This window comes from Ammodytes marinus (assembly GCF_949987685.1).
Source record: "Ammodytes marinus genome assembly, chromosome: 9".
NCBI classification, from domain to species: domain Eukaryota; kingdom Metazoa; phylum Chordata; class Actinopteri; order Uranoscopiformes; family Ammodytidae; genus Ammodytes; species Ammodytes marinus.
The window spans coordinates 3,994,779-4,010,523 of NC_137213.1; the positions used below are offsets into that span (position 1 = coordinate 3,994,779).

The 15,745-nt window shown below is 42.3% G+C and overlaps 1 protein-coding gene across 1 annotated transcript in view; it reads left to right on the forward strand.

The window, feature by feature from the left end:
* Positions 1–5,559: 5,559 nt before the first annotated feature.
* LOC307256062 (cadherin-12-like) overlaps positions 5,560–15,745 on the forward strand; it is a gene marked incomplete at both ends in the record, with an annotated part of 87,935 nt that continues 77,749 nt past the window's right edge. The window contains one exon of the mRNA XM_080034928.1: positions 5,560–5,868. Within this exon, the coding sequence (XP_079891054.1) occupies positions 5,560–5,868 (309 nt within the window). The remainder of the gene's footprint in view (positions 5,869–15,745) is intronic.

The following is a 15,745-nucleotide window of genomic DNA, read 5'->3' on the forward strand; positions in this document are numbered from 1 at the left end:
GGAGTATATGAAGGGTAGCTGATAACAGATGAAGACCAGGGGCCAATCCGAATAGGGGAGAACGGGGTAATTTGTCACATGGGTTGGATGTCACATTCGTTATATCTCGCCACCAGAGCGCGCTAGCTCTGAAATGTTGATATAAAAAAGGTCCAGAATTGGGATCAGAGGTCACATACATAGACTTCCTTGGAGTTCGACTGCTGCATTTCAGGTGAGAGGATGTTTTGTGTTTTTCATGTCAAATTCCAAATATTTTGCTTCTCAGTATTTTTCTTCTAGGCTTTTACACAATGGGTTTATAACAAAACACTTGTTACCCTCAGAAAGTGTGAAGGGTAAACTATAGTTTAGATTGTGGTTAGCAAGCTAATTAGTTGTCAGATGGTTGTTGGGCTTGATGCTAGCAAGAAATTCAAGTTGGGGTTGGTCGTCAAATTTTTTGGGGGGTTGGTTGTCACATGTTATCTCAAGGCTGCAGCCAGAAAAGGAACCCAATAACGAAAGAAATTGTCAAGCTGTATCCTCACTGACACCCCAGAGAAGGAAATAATAGAGCAGGAAAAGGCAGCTAGCAAGCAAAAGAAAAAAGGGCAACAAAATCAAAACAACCCAGTGCATCCCAAACTAGACCAGCTGCCAAGGCTACAGAACGTTATGTAGGCCTATTTGTCAACTTGACAATGCAATTAAACATTCAAATTTGGTCCTGCCTCCTTGCCTTCTTTTTAAGATTTTTCCCATTAAGATAACATTGTGACAAACAACCCCATAGTGTGTGACAACCGACCCCTTGATGGGGTTGGTTGTCACAATGTGTCAGAGTGTCTTTGATGGTAAATTACTTCTTCATTACAATAAGTTGGAAAAAAAGAGAGACACACATTTCTAGCCAACACCTTAAGCTTCAATTTAATGTAGGAATGGCTATTAACAGATGTTTTGGTGATGAGCAATTCTCACTAGAGTAAAAAGTGTGCCTACTTACCCCGTTCTCCCCTAGTCTTATCTCCTAACCTATAAGCCTCCTTTCCTATACCTTAACCCTAAACGTCATCGGGGTTAAGGAGAGATGAAAGGTGCTTCCTATCGAACATAGGAAAAGACAGCACTGTTTCAAATGAATTCGACTCCACTTTTCCTAACCGATGTCTTTGCGCGACGGCGAGTATTGCTGACGTGAGTCACTAGCGTGAAACTACACTAGAGCCTATTCTCCGAAAATTGACTACAACAGGCGCTCGTTTGATCCATGCGTTCTTTTCATATTGATTTTAATCAGGTTGTCGCCAACAGAGTGAGAATCACTCCCATATATCCCAATTCACATGTGGAATAAAAAGAGGCTACACTTATGTTGATGTTGAAATGAACTGCCCCCAGTAACTTCATTAAATGTGAAGTTGGTATTTTATTTTCTTATGGTGTAAATTATGTGCTACGAAAATAACTATTATGATGTTGGTCTTTTATGAGTTCTTTATTATCTTTATGGGGGAGGGGGTATTTTGTTTTAGCCGAGTTAAATCTTCCTCTCTTCTCCTCTCTTCTGTTTTACCTCTCGTTCGTATTCGTGTAGAGTCGGTAAACTCTGGCGGTGGCCTGTTGCTTTAAATCTTGCCACCGTAAAGGATTATGGGATACCACTATCTCCTTTCCTTTCGCATAGGTTGGTCCGGAGTAACCTATGCTAAAGGAGGGATAAAGGATGAATCGAGGCTCCTTTCCTATGCCTTTCCTAAGCATTTTGAGAATTCGAATCACCTATCCGCCAAGTACTTCCGGTTCATCTCGATAGGAAAGGAAATTTCCTATGCAAAAAAAACTATTCGGATTGGCCCCAGGTGTAAATGAGACAGGGGGAGTGGCAGGCACAGACCGGAGAAAACACATAGCAGGCTGCTGTGACCACGACAATTTGAGCGGTTAACACTGTTGTACACTTAAAATATACAAACCTGAACTGGAGATTTTTTGTCAACTCCAACGCTGTTGACCACAACAGTGATTTCCTTCTACGCTACTGCCTTATGACATTCTTTGATACCGAATTTAATGCTCCCAAATAAAACTTTTTTCTACTTGTGTTGATATGGTGTCGATTTCTACTTCAGAGAAGTTCCTCTCCTTTCCTGTATTTCACATCTCATTGTTGTAAAACCTATGGACGAGGCCTCTAAACTCAGAAAATATAGGGGCGTGATATTCATGTTACGATTGTTTTCAGCCGCCACATATGTCAATCATCTTTATCAATGTATCTCTGGCGTACGATGAGATGGCGAGATACGACCGTTTGTTGAATCCCACGTGAAACCTGGTATAGGGTGATTTCTGCTCTAGGATCTGCACCTGTTTCAACAAAAGTTTGATGTGCTGATGCATTATTCTTGACATTGACCGAGAACATGGCACATATTTGTTCTGATCATAAAAACAGGTTATTGGTAGAGATAACAAAACGATTCTCGATGCATCTGCAGTGTGTTGCATTCTTAAAGGCCTACTTCACCGGTTGGAATATGAAGGTGTATTGAATTCTGAGATCCAATAAGTATACATGTGCAAAAAAAATTAAATTGGTTCATCCTAGCCTGGAAAAGGCAGAAAGAGTGTTTTATGGTCTCACTGTCTAACCCTACATTTCTCTTTCTGTGATATCACAGTAAAAATTCATATTCTTCTCTGAGTTATAACTCATAGCAGATCAAATTTGCATCCTTCTGGCTCCTTCTAACTGACCTGAGGATCACCAGTTCTTTCACTTTTCTTCAGTATCAAAGTAATCCAGTGATTGTTGACTTTATATACTGTGTTAAGCCCAAGGAGGTCCATAGTCACACCTTGGAATAAACCCTGGTATATGAGACAATAGTATAATGAAGGTATAAAAAGTACTACGTAAGCAAACCTCGCCCTTCATCAACTTCTGCACGTGCAACTACCATGCGTTGGCTGTCGGACTAATCCATCGCGGCTCACAATGTTGCATTCTTAAGCCTTTTTATAATTACAGCCCTCTGGTCAGATTTTACATCCTTGGTCTTTGGCCTGGTGAAAGTAACTGTAGCGATGGTGGCAGTCATCCACACTCCACAACGCCTCTCAGATGACTCGCATAAATTAATAATATGTGAAAGCGTAAGTGTTGTGTCAAGTGTTTCAAGAAGCAGGCGCATGTTTCATGCACATTACTATTACATGTTCACTGTATGTATGCATGACAATGAGGCCACGATTAGCATATAAGTATCATAAAGGGGTTTGATTTTTGTTTTATCATAGTGGGATTCCAACATGAAGGATTGAGACAAGGACCAATCTTTGATTTTTATTTATGATTAATTTGCATTAAGCAAAAAAGTTTGATTGATGGGTATTAATTATATACCTGGCACAGTAAGCTCCTGCTTATGCCTGCACCTCAATACTTAAATGACAGCCATACAAGTATATAACTAACCAGGTTCTCATTTTACATATATCTTTAATATAATCAAAACTACAATTATATAATTACTACTGTTTATTACCCTATGCGGGGGCATACAATTGCCAAAGGGGGAAATTACAGTGGTGGTAGGCAATTCTTAAAGAAAGTAAAGCTCCTAAGAAGCTACAAAATAGTGCAAGAGTCAGAATCGACATTTATGCAAACTTTGAAGAATATCCCTCAATGCGTTCATGAGATATTTCATTCACGGTACAAGGTCACAACGAACTTGACCTCTGTTCTCCAAAATCTAAAGAGTTCGTCTTCGAGTCCAAGTGTGAGTTTGTGCCAAATTTGACGAAAGTCCCTCAAAGCGTTCATGAGATATTGCATTCATGGGACTACACTGTCGTTGACCTTTGACCTCCCAAATCCAATCAGTTCAGCCTGGAGCATCTCAGGTGTGCCAAGTGGATGTCTGGCCTAGGGCATTACAATATCCACAAACATTTAGATCTTCTGCTACATTTAGATCTTCTTTACTGCAATACAAATTAATTTTTAAAGTGCAGGCCGCCCGTCACCGCCCGTCAGCCTGTCTCGATATGCTTCTCCTGATTGGACAGTTGGTGTCATGGCAAATCAGCAGCAAATGCCCGCTCTTATGAAGACCTTTTCGTAAAGCGGTGACCATGGTTCTTGAGCTACCTCTCTAAAACCTTAAACACATGTGTATGCCGTTTCCACAAGGATGTGTACAAAATGTGGTGATGATAGGTTGGCAATCCATAAAGAAGATGTCACATGACTATATTTCAGTTTATGCAAATAAGTGTTAATCCATCATGGCTGACCCCTATGGTCTAAGATGCTTTATTGTGAAGCACCATGAGCTGTATATGTGTAAGAAATTACAAGTCAATCGGCGGAGGCCTGGCCTTTCAAACATTGCATCTTTTAGCTAAATGGTTTTCGCATTTGTGGCGCCCCCTATGGGTTCAGGACATGCTACCACGAGTGTTCTGTACATATCCAGCAAGTTTTATGATGCTAGGATCTATGTTCAATGATTGATGGCCAATTAGCTGCTAAGCCCACCCCTGTGTAAACGTTTTTGGTCAATGGCGGCCATGTTTTTCAAGCTATTCTATTAATAATTTACGGACATCTGTATCTTATTCCTCCGGTGCTTCGTGATCAATCTGGTGTTGATTGCATACAATTTGATAAAATTGTGGTGAAAAACCTGTTTTTACAGTTTATACAAATAAGCTTAACATTTTTCCAGGCGGACACACAATATATAGTCCCAGAGGCTTTTTTATAGAGCACCTTGAGCTGTACCTGGGTATGAAATTTCAAGTCAATCGGACTTAAGGTGTGAGGAGCATGAACTCTCAAACGTTTTTCATTCGGGGCCTTATAACAGCGCCACCTTAAGGTGGATTCCTTAGAAAAATAATAGCTCACCCCCTGGTGTGGGGACGCACATTCTGTGAAATATTTGGATTTCTACACATAACGGTCCGGAAGGAGTTTTGGCTACAAAAAAGGGGTGGAAGAAGAAGAAAAAGTATGGTGAATTATACAAAGTACAGGCCCTCAGTGCACTTGATGACCCAAAACATGATCCACATTGTTATTAGATCACAGTTTAAAAAAGTCAAATTGATGTGCCATTTGATAAAACATTGTATGCTTGTTATGGGGATAGAACAGCTGTCATCGCTGGACACAATAACAGGTGTTAGTAAATGGCTCCAGACTAGATTTATTCATCTTATTTCTTTGTCAAGCTTACTGTTTCCAAAATCAAGAATACTCTCATGCTTAACATTGTTGTCCTTATCTTCACGTGCAGGTGTCCAAGCTGAGGACTGATATAGAAGAACTGTAGAGTCCACTCGGTTCCTTTGCAATCGGACTCCAACAAATTGCCTGGATATCAAGGACAAGGGTGCAATAACAAGAACCTCCTCTTTTCATCTTGCAGAATATTGGAATGTAAAACACTGTCCAATGCTCGGGGCGAATTCAACTTTGAATTTATGTCCACTTCCAGCCTGGAAATAACCAACTTTTTGAACTTTTCACTAGCTTTATTTTCAAAACAGCGATACTCCCTGATGATCACAAGGGAATATGTCACCCTGTCTCTTGTGGGCTTCTGTTTCCTGTTGGACTACAGCTCCCAGAAGCCCCTGCTGCAAGCTCACCTCCAGAGCAGAACTAAGGCTGGAGGTATGAGAGCCAGTGAAGGGACTAGGGGCAGGACTGTTAGGACACCTTTGTGGGGAGGGACATCGTTAGGGGACATGACCAGGCCCAGGAAACATGGACGGTCAAGGGTCCAGCGTATTAAAAGAGGATGGGTGTGGAACCAGTTCTTTGTCCTGGAGGAATACATGGGATCGGAACCACAGTATGTTGGAAAGGTAAGTGAATATGTATTTCACATCGGACCTTGTCAATTTTACCAGCTTCCATATAGTAAGTGCAACTTTGACATTGAAGGACCTATAAAAGCCTAAAATGTCACACCACCCAAATGTAACAATGACCCTAAATGTAATCAAATACAAAACATTTGTATTATTTTTGTTTGATTTAACCAGGTTACAGTTATCCTGATAACAATTAAGATATTCATATTGAATAATATGTTTGCATAGTACAGCCTTTTCTTAAATGAGAATCTTATGGTTCCATGACTATTTATATAAATGTCCGTAAACATTATAGGTAAAGCGGGTGATTCCCAGGCAGTTGGGGTCTCATTACACAGCCTTCAAACTTCCCTGTTTCTTTGACATGGCGGTGAGGGGTGAGGGTCAAGCTGAGAGCGCAGTTCTGAAGCCTTTTGCTCCTCTTTGTTGTCTGAGTTTCCTCTTTGAAGACTGTCCAGGATCGATCGCTGCACTGCTCACTCATTTAGAACAACATCCAAGGGGGATGGAAGTCCAGAAAATAAAATAATGGCCAAAAATGAAAAAGTAAGGGGAAAGCTTTAGACAACACAGTACATCCACAATCAATTTAAACACTTAATTGACAAAAGAAAAAAGGCTATTGACTGTGAACTACCATTCTCTTTAAATGTGTCTTTTAAGTCACTAAATGCATAGGGGGTATCAATAATACATATCACTAATTATACTGAGAGTGGAACTCATTGGTTCAACATAAGACATGTATGAATAAAATCCCATTTGACTGCCCTGTCTTTTCACATTCTGTGTGGCACATTGGCTGCATGGCTTTAAATCATAGGGCAAAAACAATAACAATGACAATTTAGCTTATAAAAAATAAAAAGACTGAGTTAGTCTCAAACCATGGCACTTATAAGTGTTTCGTCCTAGCTCATTACTTTTCAGTGTGCTTTGGAAAACAGTTTCCATTGTGATCTGAGCTACTTTCAATGTTTCTCTTTTCTGTATTTGCAACACATGTTTTCTGTCTCAATACTATAGGGGGCTTATTTGTTTATCAACACGGCGGATGCGCGCGCAGCACATTTGCAGAAAGAAAAATGGTTTGACTGGTTGCCATGGTTACCCGTTTGGTTATATATATTGCAGTTGCGTGTTTCTTTATAGGTCAATGGTGTTAACTAGCGATGTTGTCAGCTTACTACAACAGTTTATCAGCGAGTGATAACATTGGTTATGCGGAAACATTAACACAAGTGAACGGGATACGTCTTAATGACACATACGCGGTAGGGGCAGGTGAGTGGATTATTGATGAGAAGAAATGGCCCCGACGACTTCAGTGGCCGGACTTTTTTTGCTGTTGGAGAGTGACTGTGTGCAGTGAGAAAGACAGGCAGACAGATATACAGAGAGAGGCAGAGATGCCTTTATTTCATAATTTTGCTTTTTGACTTAAAAGTGAACATAACTAGCCTAGTGATCATCTGTTTTTAGACTGACTCCTGCTGTCGGGGCCGTTGGGCTCACGAGCCGAACAGCTTATCAGACCAGCTGTTTGAGACGGAGATGAAAACAAAAGTGAAACTTAAGGTGGAGCGGTTGAATAGTTAAATGAATAAATATTGTAACCAAACGTTCGATGTCTTCTGTGGTAAATTGATGCGGTGAGCTCCGTCATCCAGCAAAAATAGAAGCAGTGCGTATTTCAGCAGCGGAGCAGAGAGACGGTGCAGCGGAGCTAGTGGACGCTCACGCACTGACTAAAGCAAAACCTGACAGCTCCGATGCCGTGCTGGAGCGGAGAAGGACCGGACAGGCAGCCGGTGGAATTCAGCCTTTAGGGTTAGATTCCAGAAGAACTAGTGTGTAAGACGAGAGGGATGAGATGTGATGAAATATTTCACATTTTCAGAAATGTTTCAGTATTCCAGGAGAGAAAATGTCTGAAAATGAGTATCCCTGCGTTCCGAATCGCATATATATGTAGTGAATATGTACATGGGTTCATTCATTCATTAAGACTTTTGACTCTAAAGTGAATTATTTTTTTCTGACTCTACAGCAAAATGTTGGTGTCAAAACCCCCAACATTCCAATGTTTGAGCCAAGGCTTTTATCTGTGTTTTCACACCTATCACACCTATCAGTTCCTCTGTCCTAGCCAGCCCAAGTATCGATAGATTAGTATTGAACAGCAGCAGTTCAATACTAATCTATCGATACCTCTGATGTCCCCCCCCCCTGTCTCTTCTGCCATTGGTCAATAATGCCTCGTTTCCAGAGCGGGTCGGATCGGAGCGGCTCAGAGCGGGACAGCTCACTTTTAAGAATCTCGGTGTTGTTTCCACCGCCGACCCTACCCTTACTGGTAGGGCGGGGTTTAGGCTGGACTGCGATAGCCGCCGCCAGAATGTGGGTCAAACTATCGGGCTGTGGAACAACTGTGGTCAAGCCAGCGGTCTCTTGTTTTTGTTTGGTCAAACCAGCCGTTTCTTTATTTATTCCCCCCGTGTTGTGAGCACAGAGACGGCTCGGTGCAACTGATAGAGACAGTGAGCGAACAGCGCTGGCTGCGGCAGCTACGTGACATCGTAGCAGTGGGACACAGTGTAGCCAACTGATTCATTTAATGACGAGGAAAAACACCACACAATAAACAGTGCCGCGCTCACATTTTCGCCAAAACTCTCTTCACTCTAGCCGAGGTGACAACAAACGGCGGAAATGATTCAAACCAGCCGCTTCTTTATTTTGTGAGCGTGTATTTACTACTATCTATGGCGTAAACACACAGAGACGGCTTGGCGCAACTCATAGAGACAGTGAGCGAACAGTGCTGGCTGCGGCAGCTACGTGACTATGGGACACAGTGTAACCAACTGATTAATTTATTGACGAGGAAAAACACCACACAATAAACAGAGCTGTGCTCACATTTTCGCCAAAACACAAGACTATCTTCACTCTTGCCGAGATGACTACACATGGCGGAAATGATTCTTTCGACCAATCAAATGACGGCAGTGTGTAGCTCCGCCTTTTAGGCACCCTTTCAGGCGGCTAGTACCCCTACGGAGGAGTACTGAGATTTGGAGCGGCTCAGAGCGGTTAGGTGCGCTTAAACCGTACCCTACCCAACTTTTGGCAAATGAAAAGCCAAACTACCCGGACCGAACCGCTCCGATCCGACCCGCTCTACTCGGTGGAAACGAGGCATAAGTCTTATGCTGTTTTTGATAACAGCTAGTGAGCTAGTACAGCTCGGTCTCTTTGTCTCTGCATCTCCGAACGGAGTGGTGCAGCCCGCTCTCTCTCCTCTTCAACCACCCTCGGAGGTGGTGGAACACTCACGCTTGGCCTACCAAAAAGGAGGCTAGCACGCTCTCTCCTGCCCCAACTTCCATACTGGAAGGGGGACTCTCCAACTCCTGGACCCGGGAAAGGCCCGTTGTTCTCTGCTCTCCCTGATCCAGGCTCTACAGCATGGCCTGTCCAAACAGCCGTGAAGCCCCTCTCAACCAAAGAGGAACAAGGATCCACCCTGTTGCTCCAAGCAACTAAAGAGCAACCAGAAGAACCAGAAGAACCAGGGAACGAACCAAGCTCCCACCAAGGCCAGACCCTTAAGACGAAGAAGCTAAGAATCAAGCTAAGAGCTACAACCGTAGCCCAGAGGCAACCACGCCAGTTAGCATGCTGCTACTGAAGATCCAGAAAGCACCAGTTCATCCGAACTGCATCAAGACCGACCCGCGAAGCAAAACCCCTGTTTCATGCCAAAGGATCCAGAACCTCTCACACTGCAACACACGCTGTGTAAACATCTGGTATCGTATGAACTTCTGGGCAATTAGCTTAGCTTAGCAAGAACACATGACTTGAAATACTGTTAACTTGGAAATGTATATTTACTGATTTTGAATTGTTCATTGTTACTTTGTAATTGGGTTTACAATACTGTGATATTACATTGAACTTATTGGTTAGATACCCAAACATTTATGTTGATTTGAATTACCTTTAAAGGCCAGGACACACCAGTCCGACTACCCGAAAATGGTGACTGCCGATTCAGGGAGCTCCAGTCTTCCCGTCGCGGCCGAAAAAGTGCAAAGAACACACCAAACCGACTGTTGCCTTTCCGTACGCTCTGCGCTTGCGCGGGACGTAATGTCTCCATAACAGCAGGCGGCGCTAATCTGTATTGTGGCCCGAAAAAATACGGAAGCCGGAAATGATGGGACGGCTCTCTAGACCATAAACATATAGATAGAAATACGTATTTATATTTATGGACCATAAAGAGCACCATTTTTAGCAAAGAGTGTCGAGCATGGTGTCGAGCAGTCAACAAGGGTTGATGCATGTGAGTACTCACTGAACGAAACAAACAAACACATTAAAACGATGGCTAACTGTTGTTAGCTGTTTGTGCTACCTGCCTAACTTCCGGGCTTCACTGATTCGCTAGCCCTCCACAAATCAAATTGCTCAAACTCAAAAGAAGCCTGACGACATCAACTACGACCGATTTCACGGCACACACCAAACAGATTCGTGTCTCCGTCCCCTCGAAACTCTACGACGGCGATTATCGAGCCGGTGTGTCCTGACCTTAAAGGAACCTTTGGCCAAAGGCTCCTTTTGTTTCTCTTCCCTCTCTTCCCCCACCACAGGGAGGAAGGTGTGAAAGACCGGCTAATTTGCATCTACACATACATGCACACACACACACACACACACACACACACACACACACACACACACTCTGTGTGCGCTTTAGTTTTAGTGGTTTTTAAATGTGTTGGATTTTATTTACTTTATGTTAATAAATTACATGCATTTTCTTTTGTAACTAGAAGTTTCTGTCATTCATTTGTGTGAATATTATTGGGAAGTCCGCAACCAACAAGTACAAGGATTCTGTAGCCTTCAGTGTTAAGATCATATTACCAAATTTATAATAGTAATTATTTGATTACATTATTTTATGGAAATGATCATTGAGACTAGGATTTATTAATATTGATTTATTTAACTGAACATTAAACTAATCAACATTTGAGAATAAATCATTGATTAAACGAGACAATTTGCTATTATTTTTCCATTTCTTAAATGAATGGTGGTGCCCCTTTGAACTTTAATAAATTATTAAAGAGGACCTATGATGCTTTTTGACTTTTATGACCTATAAACGTTTTTATGATGATTTATAGTCATGCTTAACCATACTAAATTATCAAATAATGACTTGCATGCATTTCGACGTATTCCCTGCTGACCGTCTGGGGTGTCTGTGCAGAGCACTAGACACTATTCTAGCCAGTCGAGAAGTCACGTGTTCAAAGCGGCTTGACGCTTTGTAACTTCGTGACGTCGCATGTAACTTGGTGTCGTCACCACGCGGATGTTTCCATGTATAGTAATGCTGTCACTTCCTTGCTCGCGTCTGCCTCGCGCCCTTATAGGTCCATGCTCGCGCTTCCCGCCACTGAAAGTGTTCCGGAAGGAAGGTAACCAATCACAACGGAGTGGGGTTTGCAGGAGGGGGCGGGGGGGAGCGGAGATGGCCGAAGCACAGGCGGAGGGAGCGGAGATGGCCGAAGCACAGGCATGCTGGATCGCCAAAATAAGAGAAAGAGCTTCCCGAAAATCTACATAGTTTTTTGTGATGTGATTCGTGTCAGGTTGCTCTATTGCAGTGTAAAACAAGAAATTAAGACCAGAAAAGTAGTATAATAGGTCCTCTTTAAGGTATTATTAATCTTCAGATTAATTTCTAATAGCAGGATTAATCTGAACCACCTGTAACCGCTACATATAATATGTAGAAAAAATATGTTGGATGTCCTGATTCTTGTGGCCAGATTTAGGATGGTTAGAAGTACCCGGACGTCCTACTTCATCCGGCCAAGATTGTTAGTGTTGAAAACTGCCTCCTATTTGGGCGATTCTGACCCACAATCCGGTGCGCACGTGAAGTGACGTCACATCGACAAAGCCTCCATATCAAAACAAACGGGGATGCGCCGGGGATGTCAGAAAGGCGTACAGCTAGAGGGGGTTCCTGAAGCCGTCGGACAAGCATTGATGAAGCATACTGGCAACTTGAGTTTAGCCTCTGTGTGACCTCAGAAAAAAATTCAGATTTGCTTTGAGAACACATTAATGATTGACTAGACTAGAGCTTCTGCCATCATGATTTTTACAGTGAAAGTGCTTCTGATATTACTTGTACCTCCTGGGCAATGTTGTCATTTCATTGCCAGTGCCCAGCCATGTCTCTTTAGTGATAGCTAGTGTATGTGTGAGTTTGTGTGTATGTGTGAGTGTGTGTATGTATTTGTGTATGTCTCTGAGCATGTCTATGGGGGTGGGAGGGTTGGGTTCTTCTAATTTTCTTCTCTTGATTTTATTAGCGGTTTTTTTTCTGTATTTTTCTGTTGTTTTTATTCGTTGTAAGGCACTTTGAGCTACTCTTGAGTATGAAAAGCGCGATATAAATAAAAATTGATTGATTGTACATCAATGATGTTAATTTTTTTTTACGGAAATCAATTGTCTAGTCAAAAGACTAAAATAAAACAAAGTATTTGCCAACTTTTGTATGTGCAAAAGTAAGTGAACCCTGAGCTGCATTGCTTAAATCGAGCAGGGTAACACAATCAGGTGGGCCAAATTGAGTGATGGAATGGACCAATGTAATGAGAGATCTTTAGGGAATAAATTGGGCGGCTCACCTGATTGTGTTTACCTGCTCGATTTAAGCAATGCAGCTCAGGGTTCACAAACTTTTGCACATACACAAGTTGGCAAATGTGTTTGTTTTATTTGTTATAACAATTGATTTCCGGAAAAGAAAAATGTGGAATTGATAAACAAAAATCTGTTATTTCATATAAAAAATACTGGTATTGCTAAAAATAAATTAATAAAGGTTAGACTCAATAAAATTCCAAAAGGCTCAAGGGGTTCACATACTTTCAAGCAGCACTCTGTATATGTGTCTGATCAGTAGCCTACATGTGTCTTGTAAGATCCTTTATAATTCCCTGGCGAGAAAAGCAGAGTTTAGTAAGAGTTAGTTAAGAGCACCAACTTAAAATAACATTCCTGAAAGTACTAAGGAGCTCAGGAGGTGGCTGTGGATCTGATCAAGTTTGGCAGACTGAAGTAGCTAGCAGCTCTCCACCAGAACCCTGGCACCAGCCATTTCTCTGCAGGCGGCCCGAGCCCACCAGCTGGCCTACAGAGAGAGGGAGAGAGAGAGGGGGAGGGGTAGGAGGGTCATAGGCCAAGGATTTCTGTTTGCAAATCAAATAGCATGGATTTTGACCGAAAAATATATGTAAAATGACCCCAATAAGCTTATACTGTGATTTGGTGTAAGTTATTTGTCTGTGGATGACTATGTGGAGTTCACCTGAATTGAATGATGAATTTCTTAAGAGAATGTCTTAACAGCCTTTTCCCAGATTTGATGTCTTTGATCTTCTGGAGGCTTTTACCATGACATATTTCTGATTACCTGCTTCATCCCTATTATGTTTTTTTTACACTTATTTCTCGTGACTTGCAATGAGTGAATGTTGATCTGATTCATGTCACAAAGACAACTTAAAAAGAAAGTGGAGAGGAAAGAGGAATCTCTCATTTAGCTGCTGTTGCTGCAGCAGAGGCCTGGAAGTAGTTAGAATGAATTGCCTGGCTGACAAATCCATAATATGTCTGTGATCCAATGTGGCAACCCTAAGAACAGGCTAGCTTCTGCTGCGCTCTCACAATCAACAGCAGTCTGAGGTTGTGAGGGTCAAGCACAGCATAATGATCCAGTCCACAATCACAATCAACGTCAGACAGTTCAGACACTGTTTGCCTACTGTCCACAGCAGCAGTTCAATACTAATCTATCGATACCTCTGTGGCCTGTCTCCTGAGAAATAATTATCCTCACTTAAAAGTACACAGAAGTGTTGTAGGCTCAACACAACTTCAAAACATTGATTTTGTTTTAAGAATTGAATGCACATTGTTCTTCTTCAGCATTGTGTGCCCTGGAACATAATGTCTTAAATAACTTCTCATGGGATTCATTGACATTGTTTTGCAGTTTATGAAACAGGTGATTTCTATATATGTACTGTAGCATAGCAGATGGTAACTGATGGATACATGCATTACACTGCAGACTTAAAGCAGCTACGAGTAACATTTAAATATCTTTTAAACAGCCTCATGTTTCCTCTGATAATCATAAATTACCTTTAACAGCAAACGAGACCATCAGTGCAAAGAAAGACGCTTTTATATAGTTTTTATCACTGCGTTTGGTCTGGTCGCACACCCAGTCCGATTTTCGGTTTGCGTGTGCAGGCTCTTTGGTCACATATCCGTATTGGTCGCAGATTTCAGTGTAGCGCTGCAACGCGATTTGAGAAGCCTATCCCTCCAGGTGAGGGAAGGGGAGCGGGAGCTTTGTTTGAGACAGATATTTGTCGTCATAATGACTGATAACGGGGCTGAACCATCAAAGAAAAAAAAGAGTGGAGAGGGAGAGTGGTAGACAGGCGGGAGGGCGTTGCCAAGCAACGTGTATACAATTTCATGGGAGCGAACTAGACTGTAGTGTTTACTGCTAAATGAATGAGCAGTAGCCTACTAAAACAAAGTTTACTTTGCTTCACCATCATCAGATGACCATTATTCATCTGAAATAGCCATTATAAACAACATAAACACATTACCTCATCGTGATCCATACTAACTGCCGTCTCTCGTTCATTCGCTTTCTGTAAGGACACGGAGTCTTTCAGCTCTGTGAGAGTAGTTCGGTGACACTGATTGCAATCAGGTGTGTGTAGCACTTACTGGCATTAGTTGATGCTGTGTCACTAACCACTCTCAGGGAGCCGAAAAGAGTCCGGTGCCCTCACACTTTCAACACACGGACATGCACTATATTGCTTCCTGATCATTTGAATCTCGCACGCCCGGTACGAGCTAGAAAACAGCTTCATGTCAGCTGGCGTCGTACAAATACTACCGCTTTTGTCCAAAGGGGCCGCCAATGGACAAAGGTACTCGTAGTGGCTTTAATGTTAATGTAATGTCATTCTATTCAATGACATGTTGAAAGTGGTGCAGTGATTAAGAGCCTCATCATCATGACACATGTAGGATATACTCTTGTCTGATGAGCACTGTTTTTAATTTGTTTGCGACATGATACATTTGTGGGAGTTAGGGATGTAGACAGCCACTTCTACAAACCAACTGCTCAAAGCTTTATTGTTCTGTGTTGGTGCGGGTACACACAGGGAGAGGAGAGCAGAACACGTGCCGGGCCTGACCAGACAGACATACTAGGCTGCACTCACTGCCAGACAGAGAGGACTAGTGCCACGGCCTCCTGATTAATCTGCTGTTGGTGCTAATAGTGGGGTCAGAGCTTCATTATCATTGGAACATTTTTGGCTCTGTGTGTGTGTGTGTGGGAGGGGGGGGGGGTGGGTTTGAGGGAAAATCCCTCAAATGACCTCACGTCACAGGGAGTTTGGTTGAGAGCTTTTAGTGCTAAAACCTTTGCTTGAATCTGTGGCAGGAGGCAGGTTTAGGGGATTAAGCCCTGGAGTGCTGCTTACTTGGACCCAAGGAGTTACAACTAAACGTGTGCACCACGTCTTATCAGGAACCAATTAGCTCTAACAGGCACACATACTACACTGTTTACAATGTTCTCTTGTAACATCACCCCATTCACTGAATGTCACAAAGGACTAATGTCTACAAAGCCACATTTTTGACAAAGGCAGTTGAAAATGACGTCATTTAGAGTGTCATTAAGTAGGGGAGAACGGGGTAAGTAGGCACACTT